This window comes from Anabas testudineus, chromosome 18 (genome assembly GCF_900324465.2).
Source record: "Anabas testudineus chromosome 18, fAnaTes1.2, whole genome shotgun sequence".
Taxonomy (NCBI): Eukaryota; Metazoa; Chordata; class Actinopteri; order Anabantiformes; family Anabantidae; genus Anabas; species Anabas testudineus.
In genome coordinates, this window is record NC_046627.1 from 28,941,632 (window position 1) to 28,955,230 (window position 13,599).

Consider the following 13,599-nt stretch of genomic DNA (forward strand, 5'->3'; position numbering starts at 1 on the left):
TTGGGCTTAGAAAGGGGAGTTCATCAAATGAATTGATTTAGAGAAAGAGACAGAGGGAAGAAGGAAGTGCAGGGATAATAGCAATGAGCTAAACTGTGGTGTTTTTGGAAACCTATCCAAAATCATTTGGCAGTCGTTATCTGTCTTTTATTGGGTGTTTTCTTGACACAGTGTTTTGACTTAGATTAAGCTAAAGCAACAATGTTTTTTGTTTGTCTCTACGCCATAATGTGGAAAGGTGCACACCTACCCCCCCTAACACTTTCCTGCCTATAAAGAAAACCTTGTTTTTAACTGGAGGGACTTCCCTGTTTCCTAGGCTGACCACGCCAACTGCTAAAGTATATTTACTGTAGATAGAACTTATCAAAAGCAGAGACTAAGAAGAACTTTACAGTGAACAATTTCTTGGTAAATATGTTTATACAAATGCCTACATTAACAAAAAATGGCTGGAAGCTGCTTATAAAGGCAATTATACAAAGGAGTTGAAGCAATAATAGTCATTATTTTAATAATGTGCTTTTGTAGTTTGTTCTTGACCAGCCTTGCTGGACTTAACATTTACCATCTTTTCCCTTGAGAGGACCACAAGTAAGTAAGAAATAAGTTTTTACTATTACTATTATACTATTATTTTTGTCCTTGATAATTTAATGTATGTAATATTGCTTTACAGCTGCCACAATAGCTGTGGCCCTCTTTTCCCCTTTTCCCCAACTCAGTACAGACATTGTAACACCGTGGGTATCAGTCTTCTCATCTCACTCTGCTAAACAGAGCTTGTCTGTGTATTTCCCAATAAGTTTACCACAATATAAATATGTGTAAACAAAATACAACATCAAATTTGTCATATCATGTAATTTGATGTTTGTCTGGTCTTAGGGTTTTTCTCGTAATGTAATTTACAGAACTTCACACAGAGGATCATTCCCAACAGCTTAATAACGTGGTGACATCTGATGCTACCGTGCCCATAATTCAATTCAGAAGTGCTAAACTGTGAACAGAGCCAGTAAGAGTATTCTGGACACAGGTGATGTCACTGTCCTCTGCCTCACTCTTAAAAGTATAAAGAAAGCACATTATAAGATGCAGCTTAGTTATGAGTAAAATCACATACATTTTGGTTCAGGTCTGCAGTTTTTCAGCATTTCTTCTCCTACATGCAAAGCCCATTGCCCATTTATGACCTGTTTTGTGGATCCTTGACTTGAGAGTAAAAACAGACACCTGAGTATCCAGACCTAAAGGAGCAACACATTCCTCGGCAGGTTTTACAAGGACCTCTCACCCACAGAGGGGAACAAGTCTATTTTACAGCATTGTAGAGTGTGTGTCTGTGTGTCCAAGACAAACACAGCCTCCCGAACCTCCTTAGATCTCTTTAGAATGATAACCTCGCCTTATTTTGTTTAACTAGGCCCAAATCCCAAATCAGATTTTTATTCAAATCGAAAGTAAAAAACAAATATAAGTATAATGATGATGATTCTGAACATTCTTCGAGGCACACAATATAATCAAAATATAAGGAAAGGAAATTCTTCATGGAGTTTTCTTTGGATTAGCTAAAATGTTGAAAGCTCCTTTCATTAGATTACAATCTGATCTCTGACTTGAAAATGTGCTGACTCCCAAATTCAATCAAGACAAGAACAAAAATTTTAAAGCATGTTGGCTAATTCTATTGTGTGTAGGAGGCAGGGCTTTATTGATGCTACCAGTGTTGAGTGTACATGTGGGCTCCCTAACCAATAAAGACAAGAATTTAAAAGGGAAAGTCTCGTAAAAAGCGTCTAAGACGCGGTTGATTGCAACCATCTGGAAAAGACTTAACAGTTCAAAAGCAAGAATGGCCTGGGATGAGGCTCGGCAGCAGGGCTAGGTAATCACAAGGGAGCTGGCAGCTATGCACATTGGGCCTTATGACCCAATGTGCATAGCTGCATACTTGCACCTGTTGGGGAAGATCCAGTGTCTTCACTGTCTGGGGGCAAGCAGGAGACAGGAGATGATCTTTTGGGCCAGATGTAGAATCCAACAAGTTGCTTCACACATTAAGGGTCCAGTAATCTATCAGTGGGGGAGTGTGAGAAGTTTACCGTTGATACACTTAGCTGACAAAATGAATAATGAGTGGTCCCCTCAAGCCATGTTACATCACCGCTCTTTCATGCCCTCCACCGGGTTCCTGCCAGGGCAGTGACTCACATCTTCGTGTTTCAGGCATTTCAAAATTCCAAGTAATCAGAGTAATATATTTACGCAGTAATTTGCTACTTTTTTGCCAAAAAGTCCATCTATTCCTTGGTTTTTGTTTTGTTTATTTAGATGGTCCCCACATGTTTTCCTTCCTCAGCTCCCCACATTTCATTTCAGTTACTATTCTGGTACAGATTTAATTGTAAAGAGCTAAGACCTCAATGTCCTAACATTGTAATGCTCATTTTAGGGAAAAGATGGAGTACAGGCAAATAACAGAAAGAATAGGGCTTTCTTGAAGATTGAGAAGCAGGAGCTGGAACTGGAAATGCTCATTTTGACACGGGTGACGCAAAGAAGTAATGAGTTTTCTTTCTGTGATGGAAGACAGAGCATGGCTTAGCCATTCATAGCAGCATGTAACAGCCCTCCCCAATCCCACCCTTCCTGCCAGTGCTCCGTCTTTTCCAGGGGCCCAGTTGTCCATATCATCAATCAGTCTCTCTGGTCACTGGCTGACGGCCACTACTGATGCCACTGTCGCAGTCAGGCAGGCAGCTATCTGAGCAATGCAACAATGCAACATAGAGTCACAACACAGTCACAGATACTGACTACTGGAGGTTTGCAGTACAAGACATGAACACATACTGTATACCATACATCTGACCAAATATAGGCATGTAGCCACACAACATTATTGCAGTGCCACTAAAAAGTTAGAAGGTATACGTTCAACCCAAAGACAAGATATATTATTCAAATAGGACCTCCCAGTACTGGCTTACATCAATAGTCCAGATACAAAATTGTAAATATTCTAACGTAAGAACTTTAACAAGGAACAAGGTGCCAGCACATAGCGGAACACACAGGCGGCTATATCCCAAATGCCTCTACAAGAAGCCATGCTCTAGCACCTCCTAAAAATAGAGCATTCCCTCAACTCACGGGGATCCCATGGTGCTCTGCAACATTCCTGTTGTGAACCATCTGCAGAGGCGGCAGGGGTGGGCAGGTGATCAAAATGCTCACATTACCACAGCAAGAGTACTTCATGGTGGCCAAGCTGTTGACCTTGGGGACTTTCACTTTCTTATGAGCAAACACATGAACACACTCCAAAAATGTAGATTGTGTGTTGTTCTTACTTTCATGGAAAAAATAGGCAAAGACTTCATTGCGTAGGATGGTTGTATGGTGTAATACTGTAATAACTAATTGCTGCTGAATTTAAATGAACAAATGCTGCTGACCAACACTACAATCTCTGTAGTATGAGCAACCAGATGACATAACCTGACTTGGAAAAACTCTGCAAAACTAGAAACTCCCTTCAGTGTTATGCAGCTAATAGCAGAGAGACTTTATTATATGAAAGTTACTGGGACTTCCCAAATAAAAGCATAGGAAGCAGTTTGAAAATAAATAAATGTTAATATAGTAAAGAATTTGTAATGTGACATTCAAAAACCCTTGCAAACGTCTACTTGTTAGTACTAGTAGTGTAAATTTGACCCTTGGCACAAAATGGCATAGACTTCAATAAAAAAGTCATCCAAATCATCATATGGATGAAGCTACCCTTTCAGTATGAAAGATGAGCAATAACTGGAGCAAAACTAAGACCCAAATGAAATACGGCTACATAGCTGGCATGGATTTTGCATGTAACAAAATCTCCCTCTTGTCACAGCCTGTGTCTAACTTCCATCACGTTTTAAAGCCATTTACTTAAACTTACTACAGTAGGAACTGAAATTAATGTAAACCTATCCAATCAAAAGTGCAAGGGCATGTTGTAGCCCAGGACCACATCACACCAGGAACATTTTAATAACCTAACCTTGATGTTAGCTGTATTCTGGCTGTACTCTTACAGACCTTTAAGCTAGATAATATGATAAACATTATTTTAGGGCATGCTGACACCTGAGCTTACAGCCACATATCCATTACTTCATTACTTAAGAACTTCCAGTCCATTATCCTAACAGAAAACTCACTCCACTACCTCACCCCCGCTAGGTGCCAAGAAAATGACACAGCCTATAGACCAAGTTCACTGAATACTAATTCTGTTCTGAAAACAGGGGAAATGAGCAGAGGCCTAGCTGGTAGCATAGGATGAAGCATGACTGCACACAGTGCAGACGTTGTGAGTTATCTTTCTCCCTGCTTCACAGCCCTGACATTCACCTGTGCATTCATGCCTGCAACCTGAGAAGCATTTGACCTCTGACCCTTAGGTCAGGCACTACAGAAAGATGACCTCTGACCTCTCTCTATAAAGACAAGTCAATGCCATATAAACGGAAAGGTTTAGGAAATCACCCACTTGCTATACTATCTAAAGTACCACAGTAATACTAATAGTAATTTAGAATAATAGTAACTATAATTGCAACCAGAGCTATTCATAAATCTCAATGGGCTGGGAATGGCACCTAATGTGCCTTCTGCTGAATAAGGTCTTTGTGTGAAAACATATGATTCCTGTCATTCCTGCCACAGATGAGTCAGTGAATATTTTGTCCACGTGGACAACAAAGGCCGCCAACAGATACAATCCCACATGCTACTGCAGCCGGCTCTGCTGGGACAGCCCCGTGAAGTTGCCTCAAGACGAAACATTGTCCTGTCCCACTGTCAAATGTCCTTACATTTATGTACTTTTGGTTTGGGGCTGGTTTTCATGGTTTGGTCTGAATTGAATGAGAAATCACAATGCAAGCATAATGCTATGATAAAGTGCAATAATAGAGAGCAGCATCCAGCTTCGTGGAACCAGTTTGAGGAAGACTCCAGACTTGACAATGCTCCCATGCACAAGGCGTGCTCCATAAAGAAATGCTTTGGTGTGGATGAAGCCCTGACCTCAACCACATCTAACCCATTTGGGGTAAACTACAAGGCAGACTGCCTAAGGCCATATTCAGACACACATTTGCCTTTGTGAATATACATATTTCACGTACCAGTGTTTCCTGAAATCAAGTTAGGGGAATGGATTCATAAGTTTAAATCATGCACATGATTTGCCAATGCAGCACCTTGCTGGATTAAATTGTTGTAGAAGAACTAGAGTCAGATCTAGATACCTTTTTCTGTACTGCATTTGGTTGTGTTGGTGTTGCCCTCCTGACTGCATATTGAAACTCTTTATGAATGTGGCTTTATGATCTTTTGGCAGCAGATCTTAAAGTTAAAGTTAGTAGTTAAAATCTGAATAGCATGTTCAACAATCATATTGGGGTGTCATTTTTAGATCTGAATATTTATCAATGTACCCCTGTACCCATCCAATTTGACTACCCATTCCATTCATTTAATTGTAGTTTGTGCCTCACAACAAAGAGATATCTACTTATTATCAATTCATGTATCAAATGTGTTTCCATAATAGTCTAAAGTTGCAGAAAATTCACAGACAGCAGAGCAGTGACAATTGAAAAAATGTCGGCACTAAAATAATAATTACCTAAAGGATAAGACTGGATGTTTATGTCTGGAGAATTTCTTCTTATGTGATAATGTTAGCTGATTGCTATCAAGGATTTGACACGTCATTCTTGGTTTAACAGAAGTATGAGCAGGGAGTGCCACAGAAACAAGGACAAGAGGAAAATGGGGCTGGTGTCCCAGATGATGGAACAACACAAAACATTAAAGAGAAGGATCTGCGCTGATGCTGATGCTATGATGATGCATAATCACAGGTCTCGTGTGACTGGGTATGCTGTGATAAACGTATGTCCATGTGCGTGTATATAAATGATATTGTGAAGGATGCTTTGCTAATCTAGTACCTGTTCATGGTTATGGGAAGCTGATTGGGGAGGAACACAAAGGGCAGTGTGGAAGGGGATGAAAGCGTGTGAGCGGTTGGAGCTCATGAATAGAGCCTCTCTGTGGAAAGCACTGTGTCAGCTGTTTAAGCAAAGCTAGTGCAAAAACACTGGCATATGCCAAGCAGGTTTAGCACCTAACAGAGACAGGCCAGTAGGGCTGCACTTGGATTCAAAAACACAGGCCATTATCAGCATCCACAGGACATTATTCTACCTTAACCAGTACAAAGACATTACTCATTACAGTCATTGATTAGACTCAGTGACCACCCTTACTCACATTGTTCACCAAGTATTTGTTAATGTAACAAACAGAAAGCTGTATGTTTATTATCTGCCACTGGAAACAGTTCTTAACAAATGCACTATTTCCTCCCGTCTTAACATTATATGTTACAGCTACAGTACCCAGCTGTTTTTTATTATTATTAAATTAAAACTAAACATTTTAAAGTGTTTTTAAAGAATTTTATTGAACTATACCAGGTTACAGTAAAACACAATTTCACTTCCATTCATCCATATGCTGCTTGTTAAGGGTTGCAGAGGGGGAATTCTTAGAATGATAAAATGCCAAGAGGGGTAATGCTAGTAAACTGACAGACATACAGAGGGCTTGTTGACTGGAAGGTTCAGAATAGTGACAGGCGTCGCTGTGACTGCTGACAACCAGCCAGGCATTACATCAAATACCCAGGATACACTGTCCTTGGCTAGGGCTGAGATGCAGCCTAAAGTTGCATGTACTGTATGTTTCTGCATGACCGTGTGCATGTGGCTGTTGCGTCTAGCTTACATTAACATGTGTTTCTCTCAACACCGTATGTACAGTATGGTATGTGCTTGCATGTGTGTCTGCCATCTGTGTTTTCTCACAACGCCAAACTTTACAAGCTTTGTCACATTGTTATAGAAATGCACATGCCTCCCTGCGCTATCCAAACACAGATATGACCCTGCCGTTAGAAAGCAACATGTAGATGCAGGCTTAACACTGGATCAGCTTTAACAAGGCTGTTGACGATAAGACAAGAAATATTTGTGCCGTTTATAGGGGCAAACAGTGCTTCTATTTAGGCTACTATTACAACCGAATCATTTGTATTACAAATGTAATTTTAAACAAAGTTTTCTTACTTTTAGAAATCGATTTCATTTATGAAAGTCTTCCATGTATAATGCAGCTTGAAATTGTAACTTGGTAACGACTAATACCTGAGGGGCTGCAACTCAAATGGCAGAAGGTAGCAGGTGGTAGAAGAGCGAGGAGAGGGAGTGCTAGATTTCTTTCTAGAAGACTAGAAGTCTCACGCAAAGGCTGCCTTCTATAGCACGGTGAGAATTCTTGATTTTAATATTTGGGTACATTCAACTGCTAATACAACACTATTTTATTCTTTGGCAAATATTTTTACAATTTTACAACTACAATCAAAGTTTATCAAATTTAATATCTAGATAAACATAGCTATTTTAAGTTTATCTAACTGTTATTCTAACCTAACGAAGTTATGTTCAACCTACCTAACTACCTAGCAACCTTTTATTTAGGTTTTATTTTTGGAACTAAATGAGGTATGCTTTATTTTTAAATTACATATATTTCATTCTGTCACACAATAAAAAGTCTGTATGACAAATCACACTCTACATCACTGTTGTGTGTTTCACTTTCAATGCAAACTGTTAGGTCTCCATAGGAGACGGTGATGGTGCAAGAAAAATTAAACAATCCTAAAAGATTTTTTCATGCAACACCAAAGACAGTGTAAATCAAGACAGGAATAGTTCAGTCATTTCTTCTTAGCAACTGGCTCTCATCCTGTTGTAAGCTGCCCAAATGGCCAAGCTCCCAGTGTTAGAGATGCTAGGAGGAAAACAGTGTTGTTGCCAGAGATGTTGCAGGCAGGCAGCATAATCAACCTGCAGCTGAAGCACTGAGCCTGCTACCACAAGTTTGGTGTTGACATTCACACTGAGACAACACATTCAGACAGAAAGTATTATACATGTCTGACTGGAGTTACATAAAGTGACAGCAGCTGCAGAAAAAATACTACTTACACAGCAAACACAGACACACTCATATGGCCTAGAACTTTGAATTAATATTCATATTTTTAAGCTGCCAGAGTGTTTAAGGGTTAATTAACAGCTACTTAGGAAAGGGGAGAAATAGTAAAACGTTTGTCCTAGTTATTATACAGTAAGCAAGTCATTAGCTACAGACACTTGTCCCTCTCTTGTGGTGAACACACCACATGTAGTTTATTAAAGGTCATTATTACCTTTTTCCTCTGGCATTGTCACTTAGCTGTTTTCACACAGACGTGATAGACCGCTGTGTCCTTCAAGGATAACAATTATAAACAATATCCAACAAAAAGATATTCAGAGTCCTCTGATGGTGTTGCGAAACATCCTCCGAACGCTCTGCAGCTCTGGAGTAATAATAGATTGGAGCATAGAGTGAGCACTCTGTCCGTCACTATCTCTGGTATGAGTCATATGACTCCCTATCTCTCTCTGTCCCTCTCCCTCTCTCTCTCTGTCCCTCTCCCTCTCTCTCTCTCTCTCTCTGTCCCTCTCCCCTTCTCTCTCTCTCTCTCTCCTCTTGAGTTATTGCAGCTATCTGTTATAAATAGAAGCATGTGCAGCTCAAACAGAATGACAGCTCCTCCTGGTAACCTGTCACAGAGTGTGTCCCAGTCTTTCCAGTCCACAACAAACTCAAATTTGGCACCTCAGTGATAACAGTTCAGTAGCATTAGAGTGCATGGATATTTTTACTCCAAGCTTAACACTGTGTAGTGTTTTACATATTACAGTTTTTCTCGATTGCTAAGACACATTTCTTAAAAGCTGCTCTCCTTTTCTCTAAACTGTGAACACAAACTAAAGTTTCAAGCTACAGTCACAAAACCTCAGACTCTTCTTGCAAAACCAAACTTTCACCTCAAAACAGTTCAATCTGTACTCAAAACTGTTGTCAAATCGTGCCCCGAGTCAATCAAAATTAAAAACACTACTCAACAGTCACTAAACACTATGTAGAAAAATATAAAACACAATGCTCAGTACATGAAGCTGGAGAAATAAAAGTTTAATTGTTCACTGTAGGCTAAATGCATGTTGCAAAACAAAAGAAATCTTATGCAATTACACATAACACTTGTAAAAACAAACAGAAATCTTATGCATTTGCCACTTACTTATGCAGTAAGCCTATGTAAAAATAAAATACAAAAATATACAAATAAGTGCATTACTCAGCCACAGCATCATGTCTCCGTACTGGGTCAGGCCACAGGACTTCATCCACATCACAGGCCACATTTTGTCTGGCCAGGCAACGGGGGACGAAACCCCTGGCATGCCTTATCCAGGCTTGGCATGCCTCCACACCTATGTCACCACAGGCAAGTTCCATGGCTTGCAGGAGATTTACCCTGGTGTAAGGTTGGCGTTCATATACCTTCCACCGCCATGAGGAGAAGAATTCCTCAATGGGGTTCAGGAAAATGGAGTACGGTGGAAGGCAAAGATTGATAAAACCATGTTTCATATTGAACCACTCTCTAACCTTGAGGGCTCTGTGAAAACTCACATTGTCCCAAACAACAACATAGATGGGATGATAGATATTACTGTTCTTGGCCTTTGCTGACCACCTTGACCACCTCGACCTCCTCAAACACGAACTCTTCTGTTGAGTTGTTGTGTTCAGGTGGTGACACCTGTGCTTTAATGGTGTTTGACTTTTGTCACCTGTGCTCACCATTATGCAGCACAGGTGCATCACAATGAAAATGTGTTGGCAAGTTGTGTCTAAACAGGTGAAAAGTGCTTATGCTTTTGCCAAAAGAGTGATTGATTCAATCAGTGGGTTCAGGCAACTGAGCATTTGGTTCAGACAACAGGGTGTAGTGTTTTAGCTATTGAGAAAAACTGTAAAGCTGCAATTATTGATATTTTCAGTATTAACAACAGATCAGAATATATTTTTTATTAGGTATTCACTAAATTCTGTCAAATTCTGTATATGTGAGGACCTGGGCTCTGATGTGCAGTTTTATTCTACAAAAAAAAAGTATTTAGCACTTTAATCTAATTTTGCCTCTGACCACTTCTGTTTCAGAGATAAGGGATGTGGAGACTAAAATAAAAGAACATAACGCACGGCAAGCAGAGAGCCTCTTCAAGTTACCAAATAAACTTTCATCTTCATTTCAAGTGCCTCTTATCCTGAATGAAAGTAAACACAGAAATTAGCCTTCACAGTTATCTATCACAGGTAACTGAAAAGAGACTCTAGTCTCCCCTAGCTATGTTTAGCTTTTTAGCCTATTTTAGGTCATTGATTTGCCCTGTGGCCCATACGGTAACCTTGCTCCCAGCAGCAGTAACAAAGTGCAAAATACATCGTGATAGCACCAGCTTGTGCCTTTCAGGTATAACATACATTCAAAGTCACAGTGCTAACTCTCCAGATGCCCCGTAAAACAGTAGAGGATGGCTGTTTTGCACTGTAAAGTTGTTTTTCCCGAATCCTTATCTGGCTGGTTGGAGTCAAAAACAACCTGGTTTGGTCCAGCAAAAGGAGAGTTTTAGTCCACAAAAGATGTTGTTGTCACAGCAAGTCAGTAGTACTTTCAAATGTTTTAGCATCCTGTTGAATGAATGTTATAATTGATTACATAGTTTGCCTACATTATGTAGTATATGATTGTAGGCAATACCCATAAAGACAAAAAACAAAATCCCTTTTTCTTTTTTCAGTAAATTAATTCAATAATTTTTAGTCCTGTTGCCATTTTTGTTTTTGTGCAGTAGAAATTGACATCCCCAAGAAACGGACTCCACTTTCCAGAACCAAATCGTTTGCCATCCATCCACTAATCTTAAAGCAAATACTGGTTGTTGATTTGTATTCTATAGTTGGCTACAATTAGACAATAGCAAAAGAAGTCGGCAACAAATTAATAAAATTAAAAGAGGGGCGGGCATTTATGTTTCTTTTATTATTAATATGAATAATATTACAGCCTTATTACACCACACAGATCAGATCTTTGTATGTCACTATCCTAACTTGTTGTTACAACTTTGCTTTTCTTTTTGCAAAAATACACATAAAAATCAGATGATTTGAAATAAACTACATCAGAAAGCAGTTGATGCCAGTCTCATTGGAAAAGGCATCACTACTCATATTCTGCGTTGCATGACGCATGATGAACAGCTAATAATGAGCTTAATCATTCAACCCACCTACTGTAGCAATCTGGCACTACAGTCATTACTGTCCATGTATCTACAGGAAAGTCGTGAGTAGTTCTAGTGCAGCTACTGTAGTCTAGATTTATGTTCAGGGCAACTTCATATTGAGCCGCTGTGTGTGTTGGAATTTGGAGACTGGCTTTAACTCACTATTGATCAGAGCTGATATCTAATCAATATTCAGGGAATGGGATTCAGCTTTTGCTGTTGTCAACACAGCTTTATATCCAGAGAGGAAGGGTATAGGCACAGTTGACATAGAGTCCAGAAAGGAGGCTGAACTTTAATCTTAAAATGAACTGTGAAGTCACCATTACAAACAAAATCAGAATTCAAGAGCATTCTGCTGTTACATCTCTAATATTTCATAAGAAACTCACTACACTCAAAAATGTCCCTAGCCAAAGTATACATATGGTTATTTGATGTGATAGTGTTATAGAACACTATAAAGTGTAGAGAACAATGAAGTGATTCTTCATTGAGCTAACGGAGGGTCACTTTAGGGTTACAGTAATGGTGTTGGACCTACTCCATATTCTGGGCTCCAATAAAACAATGAATACCCCCACAACAGTGAAGTAACCAAGCAGATTCATTAGGCACTGTGCCAAGCATTCAGAACTGAACCGATGACAAAGTATATTCTGTTATGAGAAATAAGTGACCACTCTTATGTTGGATCAGTTAAAATATTAGTTAGATCTGTTTAGCAAACCCTGCAGCATTGGTACCACACATAATACAGGCATTAGTTCTCAGATGATGAGCCCCATCTACTTTAGGGATCTCTCGACTGTAGCGGCACTAGCAGCTTTGGTTCTATGTGAAATATCTTGACAACAGCTGGACCACAACAACCCCTAGTAAAATCTTGTACAGCCATTCATGGTTCTCAGAGGATGAATTCTACAGGCTGTGGTGACTCACCTAATGACGCTTAACATTCAAAGCGGTTTCTAGAGGATCTATCCTAATCATCATGTAAATCTGGTGATATTTATGGTTTTCAGTAAAATCTCTCAACAGTTATTAATAGATTCTCAGGAGCTTTGCTATATAACATCATGATCCCTTGAGGATAAATCCTAATTACTTTGGTTAATGTCTCTTACTTTTCACCACCAACAGCCAGTCAGTGGTTTCACTAATGAAATCTCCACATCTATATACTTATTACCCACAGCTAGGGCTACAGTGATTGTTAAACTAAGCCTGAAACTGCAACACACACATGACCTCCTCCATCAAACCCAACTTGCTGCCCCCCTGTTGCGGGTATGCCACTTCTCTTGCCATGATTTTGCCAAATCTAAGGACAGCACAGTGTGTAGATCATCTGTGTTGTCAGACATTAGGAACAGGACAGTACAGAGTGTACTGTTCATCAGGTTTTCAAAAGACAACAAGTTAAAAACAAAAACTGAACTATGACTGACACCCCACCTCACAGCTGTTAAGAGTTTTTAGCAGTTTCAAAACTGGCCAAGAAAAAAAGGATGTGACTTGAACCCTAGTGGAGAGAATACAGGCACAGCATGAGCTTCAAAGCCGTCACACTGCAGGTGAACGGGCATCTCCTCAGCCAAGCCAGACCAGCTGGAGCCCATGGAGGAGGTTATTAAAAACGACTAAAAATACCAGACAGGATGTACCAGAGAAGTGTAAAAAAACTGATCTGATTGTCAGCGAGCGGAGACAGATGCCAGAGGGACCAAGCACTGAGCGTAGCCTCATTTACTCTCTGACACTGTCCCCTTCTTTCTCACACATCTTCTATTCTTCTCCCTTTTTCTTTTGCTGTCGTCTGGAGCTGTGACAGATCAACTCTAGAACATAAACTAAAGGAAGTGCTCAGTAAATGGTTGGACGCTTTAGGGGAACAGCGTGCATGGTAGACTTTGCCATGTGACTCAGCAGCAGGCACCACTTTTGTGTGTGTGTGTGTGTGTGTGTGTGTGAGAGAGACACACACTGAGGATCTGCATTGCAAATCATCCAGCACTGGAGCTGCCAAGAGGCATCTACAACAAATCTAAAAGTGGGACCAAAACAGAAAACTGCCGCTTCCAACCAAGCCAAATATAAGTCACAACACGATTTACAGACTCAACAAGACATTTATAAGAATCAAAAAGGACCAAATACAATACCACATTGAACTTTTTGATTGATTGATTTTGATTAAATGCTTTTCCCTTTTTTCAGTGACAATGTAGGTTTAGCTTTGCAATAGTCCTGCAACAACTTTCTGTAATGA

At 39.8% G+C, this 13,599-nt stretch overlaps 1 protein-coding gene across 9 annotated transcripts in view; it reads right to left on the minus strand.

Annotated features, from left to right (window-relative positions):
- ablim2 (actin binding LIM protein family, member 2) overlaps positions 1-13,599 on the minus strand; it is a 74,412-nt gene that overhangs the window by 50,758 nt on the left and 10,055 nt on the right. For 8 of the 9 annotated variants that reach the window (XM_026352822.2, XM_026352819.2, XM_026352817.2 and 5 more), the window contains exon 1: positions 8,348-8,490. The exons of the other annotated variant lie outside the window; for it this stretch is intronic. In XM_026352822.2, coding sequence (XP_026208607.1) covers positions 8,348-8,363 — 16 coding nt within the window. In that variant the 5' untranslated portion in view covers positions 8,364-8,490. Of the gene's footprint in view, positions 1-8,347; positions 8,491-13,599 lie in introns of those variants that run through there. 9 annotated transcript variants of the gene reach the window in all.